Here is a 23,526-nt window from a genome sequence, read left to right on the forward strand (position 1 = left end):
AGTCTCTGGGGGCCCCTGCCCATGGGTGTCCTACAGAGCCCACTTGGTACCCCGGCCCCCAGCGCCCTGGCCCCTCAGCGCTGCCTGCGGAGGGAGCTGCCAGCTTTTTGGAATTCCTAATCGCTCTTGGCCCCGGTGATTGGCTGCTCAGCTCTGACCCCACTTGGGCTGCCGCCTGGTTGGATAAAAGGGGAATCTCCTTGGGGCTCCAGAGCATTAGACATCGCAGGGGGCACCTGGGACCAACTTCGTGAAGCGGGGAGCCAGCCGGGGGGGTGGGGGGAGCACAAGACTTTCGGCCTCGGCCCCTCCAAAGAGCCGAGAGATGACCGGGAAAGCGGGGGAAGCGCTGAACAAGCCCAAAGCCGAGACAGTGGCCAAGAGTACCTCGGGGAGCGCCCCGGCCAGGTGCACCGGGTTTGGCATTCAGGAGATCCTGGGCTTGAACAAGGAGCCCCCCAGCTCCCACCCGCGTGCTACCCTCGACGGTCTGGCCCCCGGGCACTTGCTGGCTGCGCGCTCCGTGCTCAGTCCCGCAGGAGTGGGCGGCATGGGGCTACTGGGGCCCGGGGGGCTCCCCGGCTTCTACGCACAGCCCACCTTCCTGGAAGTGCTGTCCGACCCGCAGAGCGTCCACTTACAGCCGCTGGGCAGAGCGTCGGGGCCGCTGGACACCAGCCAGACGGCCAGCTCGGGTAGGTGAGGGTGAGGCTGTGTGGCTTGCCCGACTGGGGTGAGAACCGGGAACCCCACGCCGTCGGCTCTGGCTTGCATCGCCAGGCCTGCTCCTCCGGGTGCAGAAGTTGGTGCCAGGCCGAAGGGTCGCAGCGCAGGCCTGGGGCCGGCGCGCCCTGGGCCGGGGGAACGGGAAAATGCTCCCCACGGTGGCCGGCTTTGGGCCCCAGCGTTTCCGGCAGCCAAGCTGTCCTGTCTGCGCGTTGAACCCGGTTCTGCGGCAGCGCCCGGTTGGGGCCCCACTGGAAAAGGGGCTTAGGGTGTCAGAGCCCGTGGGGCAGGCCAGGGGTCCCCCTTCTCTGCTCCACTTGGGCCGCGGCCTCCCAAAGGAACCACGCTCCTACAGCCCGATTCCGTTTCGGGCGTGAGCACCTGGGAAGCCGATGCCAGCTTAGGGCCCCAGCCCTGATGTCCAAAGTTGTCTTGCCCTTCTTCCTTCTCTCCGTTCCAACCCCCTACTCACCCACCCCGCACTGGTCAGCTGGGTTTGATTTTTCCCCTCGCGAGCTTCAGGACCACCTGGCCACCGCGGCAGCCCAAGCGGTCGGCATCCGCGATCCCACCTGAGCGTCACCGTATCGGGGATCCCGACCCTCGCGGGCTGGGGGGCCACCGAACCTCCGGGCCGCTTTCCCGGCCGCACCTCTCCGTCGGCTCGGCCCTCCGCCTCTGATTCGCGCTCTTCGATTCCCCCGATTTTCCGCTCTCGTTTTATTTATTTATTTTTATTAATATCTGGAGGGGCAACGAAAAGTGGCGCGCCGCAGTCTCTCCAGTCCCGAGCGGGGCCGCACGGTGCGGGCAGTGGAAAGGGGGCTGTGCCCGAGGAGCCCCTCTCTCTTCCCGGAGTCCAGCTCTCTGCGCCCTGGGCTCTGCTCCGAGGGGATGGGGGGCCACCTTCCGCGCCCCGGCGCCGGGGCTGAGCGCAGGGGAGGGCGCCGAGCACCGCCGGAGGGGGACCCTGCGACCCAGGAGGCTGTCTCGCTCCCCCGCCGTCCGCGTCCCAGGCGTGTCGGGGCCTTTGCTTCTCTTACAACGAAATCCGTCCACCACCTCCGGATTCCGGCGCCGGCCTGGGTAGAAACAGCCTCGGCTTAGGGATGGGGTCGCCCTCGCCGAGGGCTTCCCGGGGAGACGGAGCAGGCCGGGCGGCTCCCCGAGGCCGCCGGGAGTGGGCCCCTCGCGGGGCTTCGGGAGCCCGACGCGCCCGGGGGTTGCCGTGCGCGCCCCTCCTCCATTCTGCCGCCTGTGCCTCCGCCTGCTTTTCAGATTCTGAAGATGTTTCCTCCAGCGACCGAAAAATGTCCAAATCGGCTTTGAACCAGACCAAGAAACGGAAGAAGCGGCGACACAGGTAAGGCCCCTGCAGCGCCTTCTGTCACCTTCGTGCTCACCCATCCCCTGCGGTCCCTAGTTCGAAGGATCGGGTCCCTTGGACCCGAATCTTGCCGGCTGTAGATCTGAGGTCCGCGGCTGTGCCGGGACGAGGAGGTCGGACCGGGAGACCAGGCGTGGTTTGGGGACATCCTCCCAGGGCCCTGGCGTCCGGCCATGCCGGGTGAGGATTAGGAGAGGCCGCCGAGGAAGCAGCACGTTTCAGGCTTTCTCCCCTTCTCCGGGAGAAAGGAAAGGCCTCAAATAGGGCCAAACCCTACCCAGAGAGGGGCTGGAGACACCCATATGTCATCTCCGCCTCTGCACATTAGAAGAGTCGCGCACATCTCTGGGCGGACAGGTCGGCTCTCGCCTCCCGCCCCAGCGGGTTCCTCTGCCCCCTGCCCGGCTCCCCGTTCCTCTCCGCTGTCGCTGTCAGCGCCGCCAACCCCCTGTCTTTCTGCTCCCATCGCTGGCCAAATCTTGAGCGTGATATCCGCATGGATGGCAAATTTGCTTTCGGGTTCTGCTCCTCTGTGATCCGTAAGCCTCAGTTTCCTTGTCTGTAAAATGGGGAGGGAAGAGGTGTGTGGACCGGATGCCCCCCCCCAGCCCTGGCTGGAGTTGAGTGGGCTGCATTGCAGCAGACAGACGAAAAAGAGAGAGGTTATTTGGCTTTGTTTCCCTTTAAATATTTTAAAAAACAGACATCACTTGCACAAAGTTAAAATTCAGTCCTGCAAAGTAATGCCCTTGCCTGAGACCCGCGTTCTCTTCCGTGGCCAGCACCTCTGCTACCAATTCCTAGTGTAAATTTATCTGGAGGGTTTCAAGAAATAAAGGCTCGTGAGAAACAAAAATCGACCAGACTTTCTGCGGGTGCTGCTTGCAGGCGCTGCCCTGCGCTCGCCCTGGCTCTGTTTTCCCGATTCCCTGCTGTCCCTGTGTGGGTGGGCTCCCCCTCCAGGGTTCCCTCCCGACCTGTGGGCATTTCCCTCTGGGGCGCTCTCCTCCCCGCCCACCTCATCCTGTGGACTTTTCCCCCTGGGTGCTCTCCTTCTCCCCACCCACCTCATCCTCTTCTCCCCAGTTTGTCTCATCCTCTTTGCACACTGTCTCTGGGTGCTTGTCTGCGTTTCTCTCTTCCTTCACCCCCGGAAATGACCCCACATTTTAAATCAGCTCTTCCTGACTTCTCAGACCCCTACAGGTTTCCACTTGAATGTGGGTGAACTTTGGCTTGGTTTCTTGGTGACCTCAGTTTGTTCCCTTCAGCAGCTGTTTGTTTTTGTTTTGTTGTGTTTTATTGTGAACGGAAACGTTTTTTTTAGTCCTGATCCTGGGTCATTTTTTTTATAGTCATCGGTTCAACAAATATTCATTAAAACACCTCCTATGCACCCAACTCAGGCTGGTCCCAGGCTAGCAGGTTGTGGGGGGGTGGCGCATCGGTAATCCTGTCTGCCTTTGGGCTGCCGGAGGGCAGGTGGGAGTCTGGCTGACCGGCTTCTGTGCTGCTGCCCGAATTGGGGTGGGGGAGGGATTCCCCGAGCAAGGAGAGCAAGGACAGTGTTTCTGCACAGGGGCATCTCCTTGTGTGGCACTTGGAGCTGCCTGACACACAGTCCAAAGTCCATGCTTAAGGTTCTCGACCCTCTGTCCTCACTTGATACCCTCTCCCCTGGAAAAAACTTTGGGTGCTTCAGAAGGGTCCCCTAGGAGACGGGACAACTGGTCAACTGCACTAAGTTTCAGGCTATTTCTAATGTGTGAGGGGAACAGATTATTGGAGACAGGAGAATGGCTGGTGCCATTTTTAATTAGTAAAAAAAAAAAAAATCTGAGCATCTCTCGTTTGGGGAGTTCAGGTAAGAAACCTTGGACTCTGGTGATAAGAGATGAAGATCCCTTAACCTCCCAGAAACATAGGGGGCTTGAAGGAGTTAGAGAGGGGAGTGGGGATGGAGTCTCTCCGATTTTCTTCTTCTCTTTACCTGTGAGGCTCAGTTCCGATGGGAAACTGAAGGGTCTGGTGGATTACTTCAGTCGTGTCTGACTCTTTGCGACCCCCATGGACTGAGTCCGCCAGATTCTTCTGTTCATGGGATTTTCCAGGCAAGTCTGGGGATCTGAGGCATCATTTCATTTCGTTTCGTTTCTTAATTCCTTTCTTTCTTTCTTGTTTTTGTTTTGTTCTTTTTTTTTTTTTAATAAGAGCTCTCCCAAGCAGAGTCTGGCACTTGAACCACTGAATGATCTGCCATCATCTCTCTTCTTTGGCTTTGGCCAGGCCACAATAGCTGTGGGTTTTATTTTTCCTAGTTTTGAAGAAGCCGTACACGTTTTGATTGTTTATTTTGACTGTCTGTTCAGGGGCCTTTTCAGTAAGTGGCAAGCGAGAAATAGAAAGCAGCAGATCTTCAAAATTCTGAAGAATTAACTTTCTGTATACATAAGCATTCCATTCCCCCCAAGAGAATAGGAGCAACGATTTAGAATCAAACCAGTCATTTTCCATAAAGAGCAGAATCTTTCTCTCTCACACATCCCCTGTATCATCCTCCAGGATGCCAAAGCCGACACCGGCAGGAGGAATACCTGGGGTTTCCATCCATGCTTTTCCCTCAGGCTGGGTGACATCAGGGGCTGCAGCGAGGGATTTTACCGCGCCCCCCCTCATACTGGTTCCAGGGTTCAAATCCCAGAGGCTCTACTTCAACCATTGTAGAAGCTGAGTCTGTAAAATCTGGACAGTATTACACCCCAGATTGTTGAGGAAGGTGCAGGATAAAGGTCGCCTAGAACTTGGTGAAATTCAGGTTTGAAAAGAGAAGAATTTATGTTGGTAAGGGGGTGTGTAGTGTATTTATTTGAGAAAGGGGGATTACGAACCCCCTAAATATCGGAGGTGGAAAACTGTGTGTTGGAGCATATCCATTTGCTAGCGAAGAGGATGTAGCTTTTACTAGACTCTTAAAGCAGTTTATGTTAATAACTCAAAATAGGTCCATGTAAATAGCTCTGCGGGGGTTGGGGGCTGTGTAGGTAGGCACTCTTGGTATGACCAGAGTGAACTGCCCCTAAATGGGGCTCCTGCTGGGTGAGTGGGTGAACCTGGGTGTGGTGGGATGGTGGGAAGGTGGCCCTTGCCTTCGGAGCACTAGAAAGGACAGAGCACCCCCCTTCCCCCTTCTCTGCCCAAGACTCTGAGGGCAGCTTTCCGGAGCCGGTGAGCAGGGTGGGGTGAGGGGCTGGGAGGTGCGGTTAGTTCTCCACTGTAGAAACCCTGGGGGGGCTGCTGCATTTGACCTTCCGGTGAGACTTTGAACTCTTGAATACAATTTAAAAGACCAACTCTCCGGTCTGTGAGGGGAGCCCGGGGCGGCAGGTCCTGCCTGAGGCTGCGGCACTTATTTACCTGGTGAGCCCTTCGCTGTGGGCCTGGGAGGAGGAATAGGGGCTTTCTGCAGTTTCCTAAAACTTGAATCTTAACGCCCTTACCCCAAAGCACTTTCAGGAAGTTTCCCAGTATGAAATGTCCCAGAGGGCTGAAATAATGCCCTAAGCACTAGAAGGGAGTGTGGGCCCTCAGACTGGAATGAAGAAGAGTCCAGAGGGTGTGTGGGGATGGGGGCGGGAGAGAGGGGTTGTATTCAATTGCACTGGCCCAGGCTGGGTTTGGGGGCTGTTTAGGAGCCCCAGGGGAGGGCTATTCTGTCCTCTCTGGGACAAACTCTTTCCATTTTCGGGGTTTGCTGGGTTTAACTCTCTGGGTTTGCTCCCCTCAGGACAATCTTTACCTCCTACCAGCTAGAGGAGCTGGAGAAGGCATTCAATGAAGCCCACTACCCTGACGTCTATGCCCGGGAGATGCTGGCCATGAAAACGGAGCTGCCCGAAGACAGGATACAGGTAAAACAGCCCTGAGTCCCTCTCTCACACTTTCTTCAACCTCAGGGACGTCAACTATCCCAGGCTCCCACATACCCCTCTTTCACCCTCCTGCTCCAGTGTGGGCTTGTCTATAATCACCTCCTCGTGCAACAGTTCATTTAAGCAGATATTAGCTGAATACCCACCACGTGAGATGGGTGCTGCTGGAAGGACTGGAGACTTGGCAGACAAGACGCGGCCTGTGGCTGCAGACTGTGGGCTTCCTGAGGAGTATGGCAGGCCGGGAGGGGCACCTGGGTGGGTCTAGGGTTCTGAGCAGGGTCTCTGGTGCGCCAGGTGTCTCCCAGGAGGTAAACGTTTGCTTCAAGGCCTGGGTGCCTGGGGGTGGAGGGGAGCTGCCTCCCCCATGAGGAAGACCTTGCCCTCTCCCTTCCTACCTACTTCCCACTGCCTCCATCCACCTGAGGCTCCTTACTTCTCACAACCCAGCAGCTGGTCCTGCCCAGGGCTCCTGCTCCTGGACGTCTCCTAGACCAGCCCAGGAGGTGCTCATTAAGTCGTTCCCCTCACCTCCTTACTGGAGAGTTTTGTGGAGAGCCAGCCCTGACTGGTTGGGGCTGTCCTCAGCTGTGCTGGGCACCAGGCCTCCTTTAAGCAGCAGCAGCAGGATCCTCCCAAGTCCAGGACTCCCCTTGGTGGACAGGAATGGGTTACTTAATCATTTCTCCAGGAGGAAATGAAGTCTGATGATTCTCCAGACAGAACCTCCATGAGGAGGAAGGAGGGCTGGGGTGGAAAAACATTTCCAGAAGATTTGAGGTTGCCATAGCTAATTCAAAACCTTGAACCAGAGCTGCTTCTGTTGGGACACCTGAGTGGCCCAGAGTAGTTGACCTGCCAAGGCTGGGAAAGGCAGGGAGGGTCCGGACTTCCTGAAATCCTTCTGCTCCAAATTTCCTCCTTCTTTTTGTCTCCAGGTGTGATGTGTCTTGGGGGGCAGGGGGAGGAGCGGGGAGGGGACAAGTCCAGCAAAGGAACCAAATAAGGTGTGTAGGTTCTTTGCACTCGCTTGCTGGAGAACCAGAGAATGGAATGAAGCGAGAGCTGCTTTTCCAGAAGAGCCTTCCTCTCCCCTGGAAGCCTATTGGGAATTTCAGCCAATGGCTTTAGATGGTGACACTAACAATAAGCTCAATTATTCATAAGCAGATTATCTGTTTGGTACATTATCCATGGTGGCCTGCATCCATCATCCCCACCCAACTAAGTTCCAGTGGGGAAGGCTGGATGTTGATTTTGAATCCTGTGTGTGTGTGTGTAAGCCAAGACCCAATCCAATTCATGTGTGGTGGTAACCCCTACCTGGTCTTTATTAGGGTAGAGCTGGTCCTTACAAGCAGCCAGGGTTGGTGAGGTTGCCAGACTTCCCCTTTGGTTGGTTGCACGTTTGCACTATTGACCAGTAGAATGGAACAGCTCGTCTCTTGCAGTGGTTGTCCTAAAATCTGGCCGTGGTGGTGGTAGTGGTGGGTGGGAGAGTCCAAAGGCTGTACAGAGAGCTTGCCCTCAGCTGTAACTGCATTGCTATAAACGCTCAGCCTGCAGACTCTAGACTTCTTAAAATTGTCTGAGGGGTTGTCTACAGGTTGGTGTCTGAAATCACCAGCACCAGCATGGAGGAGCCAAGGGTGTGGAGTACATTGATTCCCTGGACTGCAAGGATTGACTGTGGAATCTGTGGCTATCGGTGAGCCAAGGCAAGGGTCTCTGTAACTCTTCCAGCACTGCCTAGTTCTTCAGCTACATGCTGCCCCCAGAAGGTGTGAGTTATCAAATGGTCCAATCCCCAAATATTTTGAAGCTTGCTTCCCAGGTGGCATTAGTGGTAAAAGAAACTGCCTCCCAATGCAGGAGACTAAGAGACACAATATGGGTTTGATTCCTGGGTCGGGAAAGATCCCCTGGAGAAGGGCATGGCAATCCACTCCAGTATTCTTGCCTGGAGAATCCCATGAGCAGAGGAGCCTGGTCCTCTGAGTCCATAGAGTCGCAAAGAGTCAGACACGATTGAAACAACTTTGCACGCATGCCCAACCAAATGTTTTACCAAGTGGCCTGGGAAAGGACTTCACATCTATTAGTGACAACTATCTATCAAAGCTCCAACCCGCAGAGCAATTCCCATGTGGCTGGTGTTCTAAGTACAGGGCGTGTGCACAGGAGCGGCAAGGTGGTGCAGTGGTTAGGGACACTCACTTCAGAGTTGGACCATCCTGGCCTCACCAGGTACCAGTTGAATGACTGTGGACAGGTCACACTTCACCAGCCTGAGCCTCCATTGCTAATGTGTAAAATGGGCATGACAGTGGCGGTTGCAGCTGTGATGAAGTAGTGTGTGTGGTGTTTAGCAGCGGGCCCAGCGTAGGGCCCGGCTGTCCACCTGGGGCAGACCACCCCACCAATGGATGCACTCTGTTGTTGTTTAGTCATGTCTGAATCCTTTGTGACCCCACAGACTGTAGCATGCCAGGCTCCTCTGCCCTCTACTATCTCTTGGAGTTTGCTCAAATTCATGTCCGTTGGGTCGGTGGTGCTATCTAACCATCTCATCCTCTGCCACCTTCTTCTCCTTTTGCCATGAAAAGAAGGAAGGCGGGAAGTTATTAGAGTCTCCAAGTCTGAAGTTAGACATCCTCAGGTGGAATGGAAAGGTTAAGGGATTGGATATTCAATCAAGGATCCAGATCTTAGTTCTGGCTCTGACACCGACCAGGTATGGCAGAAGCCAAGTCACTTCCCATCTCTCATCTGTAAAAGGAAGAGGGGGAATCCCTCCCAGCGAGCCATCTGCTCAGGGTCACCTCTCTCATTCTGACTTTGGGCTGCCATTGGTGGAATGTTCGGCCCCAGGTGGACAGCTGGACCTACCCAAGGAAGCCCCTGGATGTGTCTGAGACCTACTGTCTAATGAGAACCCAGTGTAGATGTGAAAAGTCAGACATGTGCTGTGCTTAGTCGCTTTCCATGCCTTTTTTCATTGCTTCTTCACAACAACTAGATGAGTTAGATGCTATTCTTATCCCCACTTTCTGGATGAGGTAACTGAGGGGCTGAGAGGTGAAGTAAGTGGTGGACTGGGATTCAAACCCAGTACCACTCAAGTACTATCTCAAGAGAGCAAATGAAGGTCAAGGGAGCACTTATCTACAGAAACTGGAATAATTAATGCCAATTGCAGTAATGAGGGGTCAGACCCCTTAATAGTGGCTGATTTCCTCAACCTTTATGCTTTGAGGGCAAGCACTTCCCCCCTCTACATCTTTCTAAGTTGGGGTGAAGGGATAAGTTGCACTGTTAGGGGAAGAAGAGATTTCTAGTCTTCATATCACTTCAGTTCAGTTCAGTCACTCAGTCGTGTCCGACTCTTTGCAACCCCATGGACCGCAGCACGCCAGGCTTCCCTGTCCATCACCAACTCCTGGAGCTTGCTCAAACTCATGTCCATTGAGTCAGTGATGCCATCCAACCACCTCATCCTCTGTCGCCCCGTTCTCCTCCTGCCTTCAATCTTTCCCAGCATCAGGGTGTTTTCCAAGGAGTCAGTTCTTCGTATCAGGTGGCCAAAGTATTGGAGTTTCAGCTTAGCATCAGTACTTCCAATGAATATTCAGGACTGATTTCCTTTAGGATGGACTTCATATCAGAGCCAGATGCAAAATCCTCTCTGTGTCTCTGAGAAATGCTAGGATGTGGCATTCTGGAAGCCCCCACCAGATGTCAGCCCTGGGGAAGAGGAAATGGTTTCCAGACTGAGTTTATTTCCTCTGTGGGTCATTCATTCTCGGTATTTTGATATATTCACTTATGTGTTTACTGTATTTTTTTCTGACAGAAGTTATACTTATTTAGAATGCCTACATTACAGATGTGCAAGTGAACAGAGCCATCTCACCTCCACTCTTAGCAACCTGGTATGTTTGGAAGGATGAGGTTTGGATTCTCTGACTAGCACTGTTCCATTCTGTCTCTTTTAACGTGGTCCCTGCCCAAGGGTGGAGAACAAAGTTTTAGAGGGTTCCATCCCAGAAGTTAATAGATAACCACATGAATGGGAAAAGACTGCAGTGTGTCTCAGCCTGGGAAATGGATTAGAAACACAGGGCAGCTTTTTATTTTTTACTTTTTTAAAAAAGCTTTTGGCTGCACTGGGTTTTTGTTGAGGCATGCAGGCCCTTCAGGACTTCCCTGGTGGCTCAGCATTAAAGAATCTGCCAGCAATGCAGGGGATGCAGGAGACTTGGGTTCAGTTCCTGGGTGGGGAAGATCCCTGGGAGGAGGGCATGACAACCCACTCCAGTATTCATGCCTGGAGAAGCCCATGGACAGAGAAGCCTGGTGGGCTCCATGGGGTTGCAAGGAGTCAGACACGACTGAAGTGACTGAGCATGCAGGCTCTTCTAAGGCTTACCCTGAGGCATGTGGGATCTTAGTTCCCCAATCATCCCTTGCACTGGAAGGCAGATTCTTAACCATTGGACCACCCAGGAAGTCCCAGGGCAGCTTTTAAAAAATTACTCATGCCAGAGACTTCCCTGATGGTCCAGTGGCTAAGACTCTGTTCTCCCAAAGCAGGAGGCCCAGGTGTGATTCCTGATCAGAGAGCTAGATCCCGCATGCTGCCACTAAGAACCTGGTGCAGCCAAATAAATACATAAATATTTAAAGTAAAATAAAATTACTTGTGCCAGCCTCCCACACTTAGCAACACTGATTTAATTGGTTTGGTGTGTAGCTATGGCATTTCTTTTTTTTTTAATTTTGGGGTACACTGGATCTTCATTGCTGTACAAGGGCTTTCTCTAGTTGTGACAAGCGGTGGCTACTCTTTTTTTTTCTTTCTCAAAGTTCTCAAATGCCTTTATTTTGAGAAACTAAAATTGAAAATATAACTTCAAGATTTCTAGACTATTGTATTATTTTTTCCTTTTAAAAAATGTATTTATTTTTAATTGGAGGGTAAATGCTTTACAATTATTGTGTTGGTTTCTGCCATACATCAACATGAATCAGCCATAGGTATACATATATCCCCTCCCTCTTGAACTTCTCTCCCACCTCCCACCCCATTTCACCCCCTCCTCCACCCCAGGGATTAGTCTTTAGTTGCCATGAGCAGGTTTCCCATTGCAGGGGGCTTCTCTTGTTGTGGAATACAGGCTCTAGGGCTCAAGGGTTTCAGTTCTTGCAGCACATGGGTCAGTAGCTGTGGTGCACAGGCTTAGTTGCTCCGCAGCATGTGAGATCTTCCGGGGCCAGGGATTGAACCCGTGTCTCCTGCATTGGCAGTTGGATTCTTAACCACCGGACCACCAGGGAAGCCCTGTGTGTTTTTAAAGCTCTCCAGGTGACTGTATGTAACCAGTGTAAAAATGCTGGGTCAGAGGCTCAGGAAAAGTGTCTCTGCTTTAAGCGAGTTAATATGAGTGGAAGAAAGTGGAGTATTGGGTGACACAGTGGAATGACCTGTCCAGAAGGATGCTCCCTGGGCCTGCCAGGAAACATAGGCAGAGCTGCCCTCTAGTGGACATCAGAGGCTACAGCAAGGCCAAGCTTCTCTGAGCCTGAAGCTGGGACTGGAAAGGGTGTGCTGAAATATGTTGTCAGAAGTGCTGAGTGTGTGTGGAGTGCGAGGTCGTTAAATCACGCCAGCAACTAGCGCAGATTAATCAGCTTCCAGTCAGAGGAGAGGAGGAAGGTAGGTGAATGTGTTGAAAACTGCCACGGGGCCGAAGAAGCAGGGTCTGATAGCCTGGGGCAAGACGGGAGGGCAGGGCCCAGGGGTAGCCAAGGGGCCAGAATGTGCAGAATATCTATTATGCATGGTGTCTCCTTTAGGGGGTGACCATGGAGGGACCTCAGAGGGAAGGAGGCCTGGGCAAGTCATCGTGTGGGGCTAGAAGGCTGGGAGCTTGCAAGGACAAGAGATGCCCTGGTTACCCACAAAGGGGACAGAGAGCTGACAGTGTGGCCGGCTTGAAGGGTGCCCTGGACCAGAAGAGCATCTCTCTGGCAAGAAGCCCTTTTATGGATCCGGTCCATCCATGAAGGCACAAGCTCTTGGGCCCCTCTTCGCCGGGTGTGGAGGCACCAGCTGTCAACAGCCAGAGGCCTCCTAGCTGGGCTCTCTGAATGCTACCAGGGCACCACCTGTGAGATGAAGTGCACCAGGAAACCAAGGCTCTTCCTTGAGTTGGAAGACCTTCCCCACTCTCCCTTGCCTGGGACTCCCAAGTTGGTGACCCTTGATGTCCCTTGTGAGCCCCTTCTCAGGCACTCGGAGGCCTGGAAGAGGAAGGCAGGGCTCTGATCCTTGCCAGGGTCTGCACGCCAGTCCTCCTGAAGAGTTCCGACCTGACTTCCTTGGGCATGGAGTAGTGGCTTCTAGAAAGTGTGCAGTCTGGAAAGTAACAGAGGAATTGAAGGAGTACTGTGAGTTTGCCAGAGCTAAGGGACCAAGCAGGAAACAGGGCCTAAATGAAGGAATCTCAAAGGTGGGAGATGGGAGGACCCGGCTTTATGTGAAGAGTGTCACCGAGCATCTGGTCATTTGTCCGTAGAATTCATCCAGCACCAGGCCAATGTTTTCCAGTTCTTACAACATGCTGGGCGTTTCCCATGCACTATTCTATTGAATTTGTACAACAAACCTGCAAGGAAGTGGTATCATAGGGCACACAAAGAATCAGAAGCTCAGAAAGGTTAAGAACATGCCCAAGTTCACAAAGGCAGTTGGAGGCAGAACAGAATTCTCCAGTCCAGGTCTTTTAGCTCCCTCTCACAGCCGTCTGCATGCGTGGTCTCTTACATTTGAGCCTGGAGGGTCTGGGGTACATTAGAAATGCAGGGAGTGTTGCAGGGGGCATCTGTTTGGCCCCTAGAGGGGAAGTCTAGTCTAGTGTTAGTCACTCAGTCGTGTCTGACTCTTTGAGACCCCATGGACTGTAGCCCACCAGTCTCCCTCTGTCCATGGAATTCTCCAGGCAAGAATAGCAGAGTGGGTTGCTGTTGCCTTCTCCAGGGGACCTTCCTAACACAGGGATCGAACCTGTGTCTCCTGCATTGCAGGCAGATTCTTCACTGTCTGAGCCACCAGGGAACCCCCTAGAGGGGAAACTAGAGACTATCTGTATTAAAATCTTACAGCCTGGAAGTTAATTCTGTTCCCCCACCACACCTCCTGGGGTGGTTGTTGTTATTATTATTTGTCAGTCCAGCCTTGCTGCAGGGCATGTCTTGGAAGAGGCGAAAGGAGCAAGCAATGCCACTAATGAACCTGCTCCCTGCACAGACGCCCACTGACTTTCTGTGCCTCCACTGAAATAAAAATGAAAGTGAAAGTCGCTCAGTCGTGTCTGACTCTTTTCAACCTCATGGACTATACAGTCCATGGAATTCTCCAGGCCAGAATACTGGAGTGGGTAGCCTTTCCCTTCTCCAGGGGATCTTCCCAACCCAGCGATCAAACCCAGGTCTCCCGCATTGCAGGTGAATTCTTTATCAGCCTAGCCATAAGAGAAGCCCAAGAATACTGGAGTGAGTAGCCTATCCCTTCTCCAGTGGATCTTCCCAACCCAGGAATCGAACTGGGGTCTCCTGCATTGCAGGCAGATTCTTTACCAACTGAGCTGTCAGGGAAACCAGAAGTAATAATAACTAGCATCTGTTGATGCTAGGGTGAGATGAGATGAGATGAGAATGAGATGGTTGGATGGCATCATCAACTCGATGGACATGACTCTAAGCAAGCTCCAGGAGTTGGTGATGGACAGGGAGGCCCGGCGTGCTGCAGTCCATGGGGTCACAAAGAGTTGGACATGACTGAACAACTGAACTAAGCATCTATTGAGCACCTTCTGTGGGACAAACACTGATTTTAGGCACCCCTCACTTATTTCATTAATCCCCAAAACAACTCAGAAAAATAGATATTCTTATTTTATGCTTGAAGAGACTGAAACTGAGAGAAGGCAAGTAACTTGTCCAAGATGACTTAGCAATTTTTGTCACAGTTGGGAATTCCAGTTCAGGACTACTTTCAATGCGTCAGGCAAATGTTTAGGTTCTGCACACATACTGGTTGCTTCCCGGAAAGGAAGAGTGGTTAGGAATATGAAGAGTGGTTAGGGTTAATTCTAATTCCTTGTCCACTTCCCTCCAAGGCACCAATGCCACAGCTTCTCTGCCAACTGTCCTAAAGAGAAATTGTTTTGGCTGTCCAGGTTTCTTCCATAAATTGGAGCAGCATCTGGTATTCAAAGAGAGCCAGGCGTTTCAGGAACCCATAACCAAGGGTCCGAGTAACTCCTGGATTGACCAGCTGGCACCAACCCCTCTGGGACTGTCTGTGGACAAAATCTGATCCGCAGACCAGTTATTCATTTGTCCAAATCAGGAGACTGGGGAAAATGGTTCTGTTTACAGGTCTCAGAAATGATCTGAATCCCAAGTCGGCACCACCTTCTTTGGTGTTCCAGTAAAGATGCTGTTTCCATCTGAGAGCCCTGCCCCCGCTCTCAAGCTCATGCGATCCTGGGGAAGCCAGGGCAATGCATCTTTCCAGGCGGGGGCGGGGGGGGGGGGGGGGGGGTGGGCGGCGGTGGTGGTGGTTAATGAGCATCTCTGCCTTTGCTTTCTCCACAATCCCTTCTTCAGGATACCTGATTCTAAATTGTGCTGAAACACACTTGTTCCATCAGTTTGTCATCAAAACTCATTCTTGGCAAAAACCAGATGGGACTTCATGCTCTTTATTTGTCCCTCATGCATATGTGGATGTTTTGCTGCAGAAGTCAGAACTGATGGATTTGACTATGGGGAGGTGCTGCTGCTACAGAATGTTATATAACATGTAGTATATGCACCGCATATGTTTTCTAAAATCCAAAACATTCTGGAGTCTGGCCCGCCCCTCGTGGGTTCCAGCGGCCTTGTTGTTCTGTAATGCACTGTATTCAAGCAGGAAGGTCATCTCCTGCCCAGGAGGCAGAGGGCTTACTTAAGATTCATCAAGATAGCCTTCTCAACCTTCTGTGGTCAGACTCGGAATTCCACATTGGAATTCCATCACTAAGGGGTTCGCGCTTTACCGTCTTCTCTGTCAGGTTGATGAAACCAGAAGCCACGTACACCTTTCTGTGGCTTATCCCTTTTAGATGCTCCCGCTGTGTGAAAATGTAGCTTAAGACACGTGAGTACTTGTAGAGGACCACCAAGCGCTAAGGGGGAAGAGGGAACAGAACAGAGGACAGAGGTCTCAGACAAACCGCAGGCCTGGGGTACTGCAGAGGGCCTGCTGGACAGGCAGGGCCGCTGGGGACAGATGTACACGCAACGCAGAGCCAGGCCAGGCGGAGGGCCGAGTTCTTCCGAACTCCGTTGCGCACCGCTCTGTGCTCCTTAGCGTCCAGAGCGCAGCCATCTAGTAGCCTTCCGGTGACATAGACCCATTCCTTGACCGGGTTCACTCAGTGTGGTCTGAATCCAGACCGGGGTGGCGGCCTTGCATTGGTTCCACAGCTTTCCAGGAGGTGCCAAACCCACTGGTGGCAAACGTGCAGCTCACCGGGGGTGACGCCACCCGGGGGACTGAGGGGTGGTCGTTTTCTAACAGGCGCGGGCGCGGCTCAGTGTGGGGTTGGAGGGGTCGGGGTGGGGGGCAGTCTGAGGCCGCATCTCTCCCATTTTTAGAAGTTCCTAGTTATTTACAAATGAGGAAATGCCCAAACAGGGTTCACACAATCAGGGTCATTGTAAAGGTGGGCACTGATCATGCGGTCTTTCCGCAAAGCGCCGGTGACCGCGGAGCCCTTTGAGCACCGGCCTCGCGGGGGCGCGGCTATGCGGCCGGGGCGCCCCCCTTGGCGCTCCCCTTTGCTGGATGCGGCCAGCCACGCTCTGCCGCAGACCCCGGGCCTCCGGGAGCTGCCGGGGCGCTCACTCCGCCACCTGGCGGCGGCGGCGGAGGCGGGAACCACAGGGGCGCACGGATTCCACGCCTCCCCCCAGCCCCCACCCCCGCGCCCAGGCCTCCCCGCGGCCGAGGCAGCAAAGGGTTAAGTTGTCAGCGGCGCGATGTTAAACAGGTGTCAAAGGCGCCCCATATATCTGCAGATTGAAATCAAATTCTTCGCCGTATAAAAAGATAAATTACCCAGGCGCTGCCGCGCGTCCCACTCATCACGCCAGCGCCAGACGGCAAGCAATTTTTTTTTTTTTTAATGTGCTAACGACCTAATCAAGCAATCAAGTCGGAGAAGATTGCAGAGTGACCGGGGCAGCCATCTGCCGGCGAGCCCCGCATTCATTTCCCGCGCCCCCGCGCGTGGAGAGGGGGCCGGGAAGGGAGCTGCCGGGAGGAAGGAGAGGGGGAGAAAAATCCTAAACAAATTAACACCCAATTTTCCCCGTCTAATTAGTTAAATGAGGAGTGTTTGGGGTCCCCCGGGGAGGGGGAGCAGCTCGCGGCGCGGTTCGCGCTGCCTCCCCAGCATTAATTAGTGCGGGTCAATGCCGCGGATCCCGGGAGAGCAGCCGCTTTAATTTCCCGTGATATTTCAGTGCCTGAGGCCCATCGATTCAAACAGAAATTAACTTATTTTTCAATCAGCCCAGGGCTGCCCCTGGGGGTGACTCTTCTTTTGCCGCCTCCTGAATAGAGCTGGAGCAATTTTTCATCAAAAGCTGAAACCTCCGCCGCCCGGGGGGCGGGGGGCGGGGGCCCAGAGGGAGGGGCGGGGACCTGGTCCAGGCGAGGGAATGGAAATCGCCCAGGAAACTAATAGATTTTTCCGAACCCGCCTCTGCCCTCCCCCCCCCCCCGCACCCTCTACTTCTGGGGTGCTTGGGCGTCTCACCACCATTACCACCACCCCAGGAGTCAGAGCCTGTGGAGCGGCTGTGAGAGGAACACAAGGGGGACACCGGGACCCCAGGTCCTTCCTGCGTCCACCCGTCTCCCACGGGCTGTTCACCAGCTTGAGGGACAGTGCAGCTGGCCTGGCCCTGACTCCTGTCAGCTGCCGGAAACCTCAGGAAAGCTGCCTGGGGGGACCAAGACATTCCCCCCTCCTCCAAGCATGGCCGGGACCTTGGGATCGCCTCCAAAAACCCGGCTGGGTGTCGCTGATAGATCCAGCGAACCCCGTGCTCATTCCCACCCTGCAGCAGTCAACTTCGGGGCCAGAGAAGCGCCCCCTAGCGGTTATCTCCCACCGCGGTCTTCTAGGTCCCCACCTTTACGTGCTCTACTCTTCACAAAGAATTTTATCTTCCCTCCCTGACTGAGGGATGGCTGCCCAGCTCCTCCAACTATCACTCAGGGTTAAAGTCCAAACCTGTGGAAAGTGGGTGAGCGGAGGCCCAACAGGGATTGATCAGGACAGGGCAGAGAAGGGAGGCTGACTCAGGCCTCCTGGGAGGGTCCCCTGCCCAGGGCTCTGGGTAGGTTCAGGCTTCCTGACACCTGGATGAAATGCCTTCTGCTGCCTGAGTCCACACTCACCTCGCCTGCCTGGGACTGCCCTGGCCTCTGGAGTTCTGGTGTGGAGGAAGAGCCTGAACCACGGGCACTGCTAGTTCATCCCCTGAAAAGGACTCTGTCCCTCTGCAAGTCAGACAGGGATGCTGGAGGTGTGAACCCTTATATGAGAGCTATGAGGCTCAGGTTTCTCAGCGGCAAACTGAGGACCACATGGGAACTGCCCAGCTGCAAGACCCAGTCCGGGAGGCATCTTATTGCATCACCCTAAACTGCTTTGATTGAAAAAAAAATTTTTTTTTTGCCCATCATATTCTTGCAGAACTTGTATCTCACTCTGGACACCCTGAACCAAGAGGAACCCCAGGGGTACCGAGGGGTGGGTGAGCTTAAGTAAGGATGCCCTTACTTGGAGAAACCAAAGTCACCAGGGAATGGGGCCACTGGCAATCAAAGAGGTGTGGCCCTTAGCTCCAGGCAGGCAGACACGGGTGTGTGGGGGGGCGGGGGCTGGCCTCTGCCTCATAGAGGACGCCCCTGACCTGTTCCTCTGCACTATCAGGTCTGGTTCCAGAACCGCAGAGCCAAGTGGAGGAAGCGGGAAAAGTGCTGGGGCCGAAGCAGCGTCATGGCCGAGTATGGACTCTACGGGGCCATGGTGCGCCACTCCATTCCCCTGCCGGAGTCCATCCTCAAGTCCGCCAAGGACGGCATCATGGACTCCTGCGCCCCGTGGCTGCTGGGTAAGAGCCCACACCCTCCCTGGGGTCCTGCCCCTGGGGCGAGGGGAGCGGGCTCCCGAGGAGGGGACAGAGCCCTGAGGCAGGAATGCCTGGTGGCCACAACAGCCTGGCGGGAGAGAGGCCCCAGGAAGCTGGCCTCCCAGTCTCCCTTGGGGGAGGAGGGGGGCTCCGAGGGCAGGCTGCACCCAGGGCTGGGTGTCTGCCCCTCGGTGTCTAGGACTCTCGTTCTGTGGGTACTGTCGCTCTGTGAGGAGGGGGTGGCTATTGCCCCAGGGGATGTATCCTATTCCCTTGCCAGAGCTGGGGTTGTGGCGAACGAAATAGCCCCTCTTGGGGGCCCCGAGGTCCCTTTGGCCACCATTCTGGCTTTGCCCAAAGGACTTCTTCCCCCTAAATCTCCCCACCTGCCAGTTTGTCTGGGGTTCGGAGATCTGGAATCCCAGAGGGAGGGCGGGGGAAGCAAGTGCTATGCTGGTCAAGGGACAGACAGGATCCCGGGGTAGGGGTGCCAGGAGCCCAGGGACGTGGCGCGGAGGAGCCCTCTGCCGGGCCTGGTGGTCCGCCGCAGCCTCCGCCCCCACCCCTGGGACGCACGTGACAGCGGTGTGTGTAGTAAGGCTTTCTGCTCGTCCTTAATTCTGGCCTCTCTCTATCTTTGCCGTTTTTTCAGTTCAAGATGGCTTTCCCAGGCGCTTTTCTAAACCCGAATACCAACAATTCTTTTTAGGGATGCACAAAAAGTCGCTGGAGGCGGCAGCCGAGTCAGGGAGGAAGCCCGAGGCGGAGCGCCAGGCGCTGCCCAAGCTCGACAAGACGGAGCCGGAGGAGCGGGGTACCGAGCCCCCCGCTGCCATGTCCCAGGAGGAACTGAGGGAAAACAGCATCGCCGCGCTCCGAGCCAGAGCGCAGGAGCACAGCACCAAGGTGCTGGGGACTGTGTCCAGCCCCGACGGCCTGGTCCGCGGCGCCGAGGAGCCGGAGCGAGAGGAGGCCGCGGACGAAGATAGGCCGGCGGAGAGGCTGAGTCCAGCGCGGCTCGAGGACGTGGCTTAGGCCAAGGGTGCGCGCAGACGCTGGAGCCCCAGGACTCTGCTCTCCTCGGGGGCCTGTGGTGTGCGAGGTGTTCTCCCAGGCGAGGCCCGGGCCCCGCAGGCCCTCCGTGCACCACCCCCCAGGTGACTCCAGGCACAACTCGGTTGTGGCTGGGGCTTTGGGCCACGCTGAGACATCCCTACCTAGTTCTGACCTGTCCAGCACCTTCCTCATCCTCACAGCCCTGCCTCAGAAGCCTTCCTGCTGCCCCAGACCACCCCCTCAGGCTGCTTCCACTCAGTTCTTCGACTACTCTCACTGTCTGAATCCACCTCTGGTCTCTTGCTCCAAAGCGCCCTCCTTCCCAGCTCTGTAGCCACCGGTGGATTCTGTTCTGCCCAGACCCAAAGCTCTCAGCTGCAAATACTGCCACCGCGGCCCCAGGGACGGAGAACCTGCTCTCCACTCTGGTGTCCGGAGCGCCTCAGCCCCCCAGCAGAACTCTGCTCCCCCTTCCGCAGTGTGGGTGTCCTGTCCTGCCAGCCCCCGGTCACAACCTCTGCCTGCCTCCACCACTGGGGCCCAGATTCCAGATTATACTTGGAAAGCCTCGGCCTTGGGCCCCTCGGCCAGGCTTCATGTCATGCCCTTCAGAGTCAGCGTCAGGAACCCGCCCTCCACACCCAGCCTGTCCCACTGTTCCTCCCCGCAAAGATGCCAGGGTTACGGCGGGGGGGTGGGGGGGGGTGTACAATACCTGCAGTGAGGCCATGGCGGGCCCTGCAGCCAGGGGGCACCTCTCACAGGTGCTGTAGCTACTGCCCCTTTGGGAAGCCAAATCCTCCAGCCGGGACCCTTGGGTATGTGTTCTGGAACATCCTGACCTCTGATACCCTGCTTGTGACCCTGACTTGCTGTGCAAGGCATCCTTCCCCTAGAGCTTCTTGCAAATTACTGGCTTGCTTGTGCCCTGCCTTGGAGCCACCCAATCCAGCTGTAAAATGAACACACAGGAAACCACACATCTTGACTCAACTTATCCAGGTCATTCCTGGAGTGGGCCTGGGGCTATAAATAGGCATCATGAGTTGATCACAAGAAAGGCTTGAGAAAAGCTGAAAGGAGAGTAGGGGAGGAGCCAGTGTTAGACCCAAACTATAGGCACGCACTCCTTCAGGCCAGCTGTGAGCCGTGGGGCGTGTTCTCTAGTCAGGCAGTGATGGTGTTGGAAGAGGGGACGGGGTTTCTTCCTGTCTGCTGATGGGAGGACTCATCCATACTGATGGCATCTTTGCAACGGTCCCTTCCACCCCCAGGCCAGACGCATGTCCCCCTCACTCCCATGGATTTTTCTCTATCATCCCACCCACCTTTGCAGGGAATCCCTTGCAAGAGAAAGGCCTGAGACAGTGAGTTGGGATTTTAACTTCATATCGGAAGTTGATTTCTTATTCATTCCATTCATGGACCTTTCCCCCAGTTCTTCTTGTCTTTGTCTCCTTTTGGTTTGAAGAGTTAGATGGTAGCCCCTGGTGTGTAAATAATGTACATAGAGTCAGAAGAAAGAAACTTGATATTGAAGTGTTTGAAATATGGAACTGTAATAACTTCTAGGTATTCAAACCTGTGATTTCTGTGCCATTTTCTGTAAAGATACAAGTAAGAATAAAATTGATGTAAAAACAGCAGGGGAGGGATTCAGGAGTCCTCTGTGGATGAGCACAGTGTCTGTTTGTGTGTATGAGTGGTATAAAAAGTATTGGGTTGGCCAGAATGTTCGTTCAAACCCTGACCAAACATTTTGGCCTACCCAATAAATTGGTGAAGTCAAGTTTAGGTCAAAATGACTAGATTCCTATTTTAAAATGACTACTACTTTAGAGGCACGGTGGCCTGCCTTTCTCCAGTAAGCCGACATCACCATTTGTCACTGCAATATGGGACCCTCCTCCATTGCAGGCATAACTGGAATATCCCAGCCAGTGAGCCCCTAAGTTATTACCTATGACTGACTCTTCCCTGTTCCCCACACAACAGATTACATTGACCTTTCCCTCTGATCCTTACTTACAAACAGCCCTAGTTCCTTCACATCTCAGGTGAGGCCCACTGCCCACCTTGGCCCCCAAGAGCACTGAGACCCTTCCTTTTGTGTACACATATGCACTCGAATATCTCACCCACAACTCAAACACTAAAACAACAATGAATGGAAGAGGCAGAGGCATCTGCAACTGAAAGTCAGATAAACGTAGGCTAAATCCCTGGAGAGGAGAAGCAGAGTAAACAAGGGAAACGGCAGGGGGAGAGCGCCTGCGATGGCTTGCAGACACCTGCGCCCCCGCTGTCCGGATGATGTGTTGGGTGGAATTACAGGATGAAAGACCAGAGGGAGCAGGCTTGGCTTACAGCTGAGCTTTTGGCTCAAGAAATCTTATAAGATTGTTTCAGATTGGCTCAGATGTGCAACTCCCCCCTCGGAAGAGGTTTTCCTGGCAGCCCATCATCAAACCAGAATGACAGGGGCTGGGTGGTCCCTGCACCCCAGACTGGGCCCAGGTACAACCCCCCAACCCTGGATCTGGAGCCTGGAGGGCACACGTGGGAGATCTCTGACTTTCATGTGCTGAAGGGAATGGTGCTTCAAATGCAGCCCACCCAGGGCTCCCCTGGGCACTCCCCTTTGAGACTCACTGCCACCCTGGCTCTAGGTAAGCCTGCCCTTGTGATGCCCGCCCCCCACATTCCTGCAGATGCACTTCTGCTCATCTTTCCAGACCCTCCAGGCAGAGTCTACTACCTGTTCTCTCACATAGCACTTGAAACAGTCAGTCCTCCACTATGGCATTCTATGCATTGTGCTGTCATTTTTTTTTAAAGCTTCAAAAAAAATTTTTTATTGTGAAACGTTTAAGCCATGACAAGTCCCAAAGCACCAGAATTAAGAAGATAATTTTTTTACACATAATTTTTTATACACACACTTTTCATACAATAGTGAAAAAGTGAAAGTCACTCAGTCGTATCTGACTCTTTGCGACCCCATGGACTGTATAGTCCATGGAATTCTCTAGGCCAGAATACTGGAGTGGGTATAGCCTTTCCCTTCTCCAGGGGATGCTCCCAACCCAAGAATCAAACCCAGGTCTCCCGCATTGCAGGCGGATTCTTTACGAACTGAGCTATGAGGGAAGCCCTTTTATACAATAATAGGTTGATTTTCACAGGAATTTAAAATAAATAATCTGAAATCAGTGTCACTGACTGCAAAATACATATCTGGCTCTTCAACTCTCTCAAGGTGACCAGCCTTCTATGTAGCCAAAAGATGAGGCTTCTGACATCTCTTCTGAGCCTGGGTAGCAAGTCTCTGGCAGAGATTTCTCACTCATGCTCTAATTTCTTATATACAAGTGTATTTTCCCCTACAACAAGGGTATCTTACTCATTGTTTGTTTTTAAATATTTATTTATTTGGCTGTGCTGGGTCTCAACTGTGGCACGTGGGATATAATTCTATGACCAGGGATCCAACCGGGGCCCCCTGTGTTGGGAGTGTGGAGCCTAAGCCATTGGGCATCCCTTATTCATCTTTTATCTCCAATCCCATCAAAGTATCACCTAACCCATTTTTGAATGAAAGAATGAATGTTCTTCCTCTAACTCACCCATTTATTTAATCATATTAAGACATTTAGTGAGCATCAACTGTGTACCAAGCAGAGGGGCAAGGCACTGGGGATAAGGCGGTGGTTCCAGCAGTCCTATTTGAAGTGAAGTGAGTGAAGAGTAACTAAAAAGCCTCTTGATGAAGGTGAAAGAGGAGAGTGAAAAAGTTGGCTTAAAACTCAACATTCAGAAAATGAAGATCATGGCATCTGGTCTCATCACTTCATGGGAAATAGATGGGGAAACAGTGGAAACAGTGGCAGACTTTATTTTTGGGGGCTCCAAAATCATTGCAGATGGTGACTGAAGCCATGAAATTAAAAGACGCTTCCTCCTTGGAAGGAAAGTTATGACCAACCTAGATAGCATATTCAAAAGCAGAGACATTACTTTGCCAACAAAGGTCCGTCTAGTCAAGGCTATGGTTTTTCCAGTGGTCATGAATGGATGTGAGAGTTGGACTGTGAAGAAAGCTGAGTGCCAAAGAATTGATGCTTTTGAACTGTGGTGTTGGAGAAGACTCTTGAGAGTCCCTTGGACTGC

General features: G+C 53.6%; 1 protein-coding gene across 1 annotated transcript; it reads left to right on the forward strand.

Moving 5' to 3' along the window:
- Positions 1-222: 222 nt before the first annotated feature.
- VSX2 (visual system homeobox 2) lies at positions 223-20,998 on the forward strand. The gene is made up of 5 exons (XM_055538650.1): positions 223-695; positions 2,005-2,089; positions 5,898-6,021; positions 18,102-18,282; positions 19,010-20,998. Exons 1-5 carry the CDS (start codon positions 326-328, stop codon positions 19,333-19,335), a joined length of 1,086 nt encoding a protein of 361 aa, XP_055394625.1. The 5' UTR covers positions 223-325; the 3' UTR covers positions 19,336-20,998.
- The last annotated feature ends 2,528 nt before the right edge of the window (positions 20,999-23,526 follow it).

Source organism: Bubalus kerabau, chromosome 10 (assembly GCF_029407905.1).
Source record: "Bubalus kerabau isolate K-KA32 ecotype Philippines breed swamp buffalo chromosome 10, PCC_UOA_SB_1v2, whole genome shotgun sequence".
In the NCBI taxonomy this organism is placed as follows: domain Eukaryota; kingdom Metazoa; phylum Chordata; class Mammalia; order Artiodactyla; family Bovidae; genus Bubalus; species Bubalus kerabau.

What these genes read in the sequence shown, in the direction of transcription:
- VSX2 (XM_055538650.1), top strand. Translation starts at nt 326, where the DNA reads ATGACCGGGAAAGCGGGGGAAGCGCTGAACAAGCCCAAAGCCGAGACA. An exon ending in TGCCCGAAGACAGGATACAG is followed by an intron (nt 6,022 to 18,101) that starts GTAAAACAGCCC and finishes CTGCACTATCAG; the next exon opens with GTCTGGTTCCAGAACCGCAG. An exon ending in CTGCGCCCCGTGGCTGCTGG is followed by an intron (nt 18,283 to 19,009) that starts GTAAGAGCCCAC and finishes AATTCTTTTTAG; the next exon opens with GGATGCACAAAAAGTCGCTG.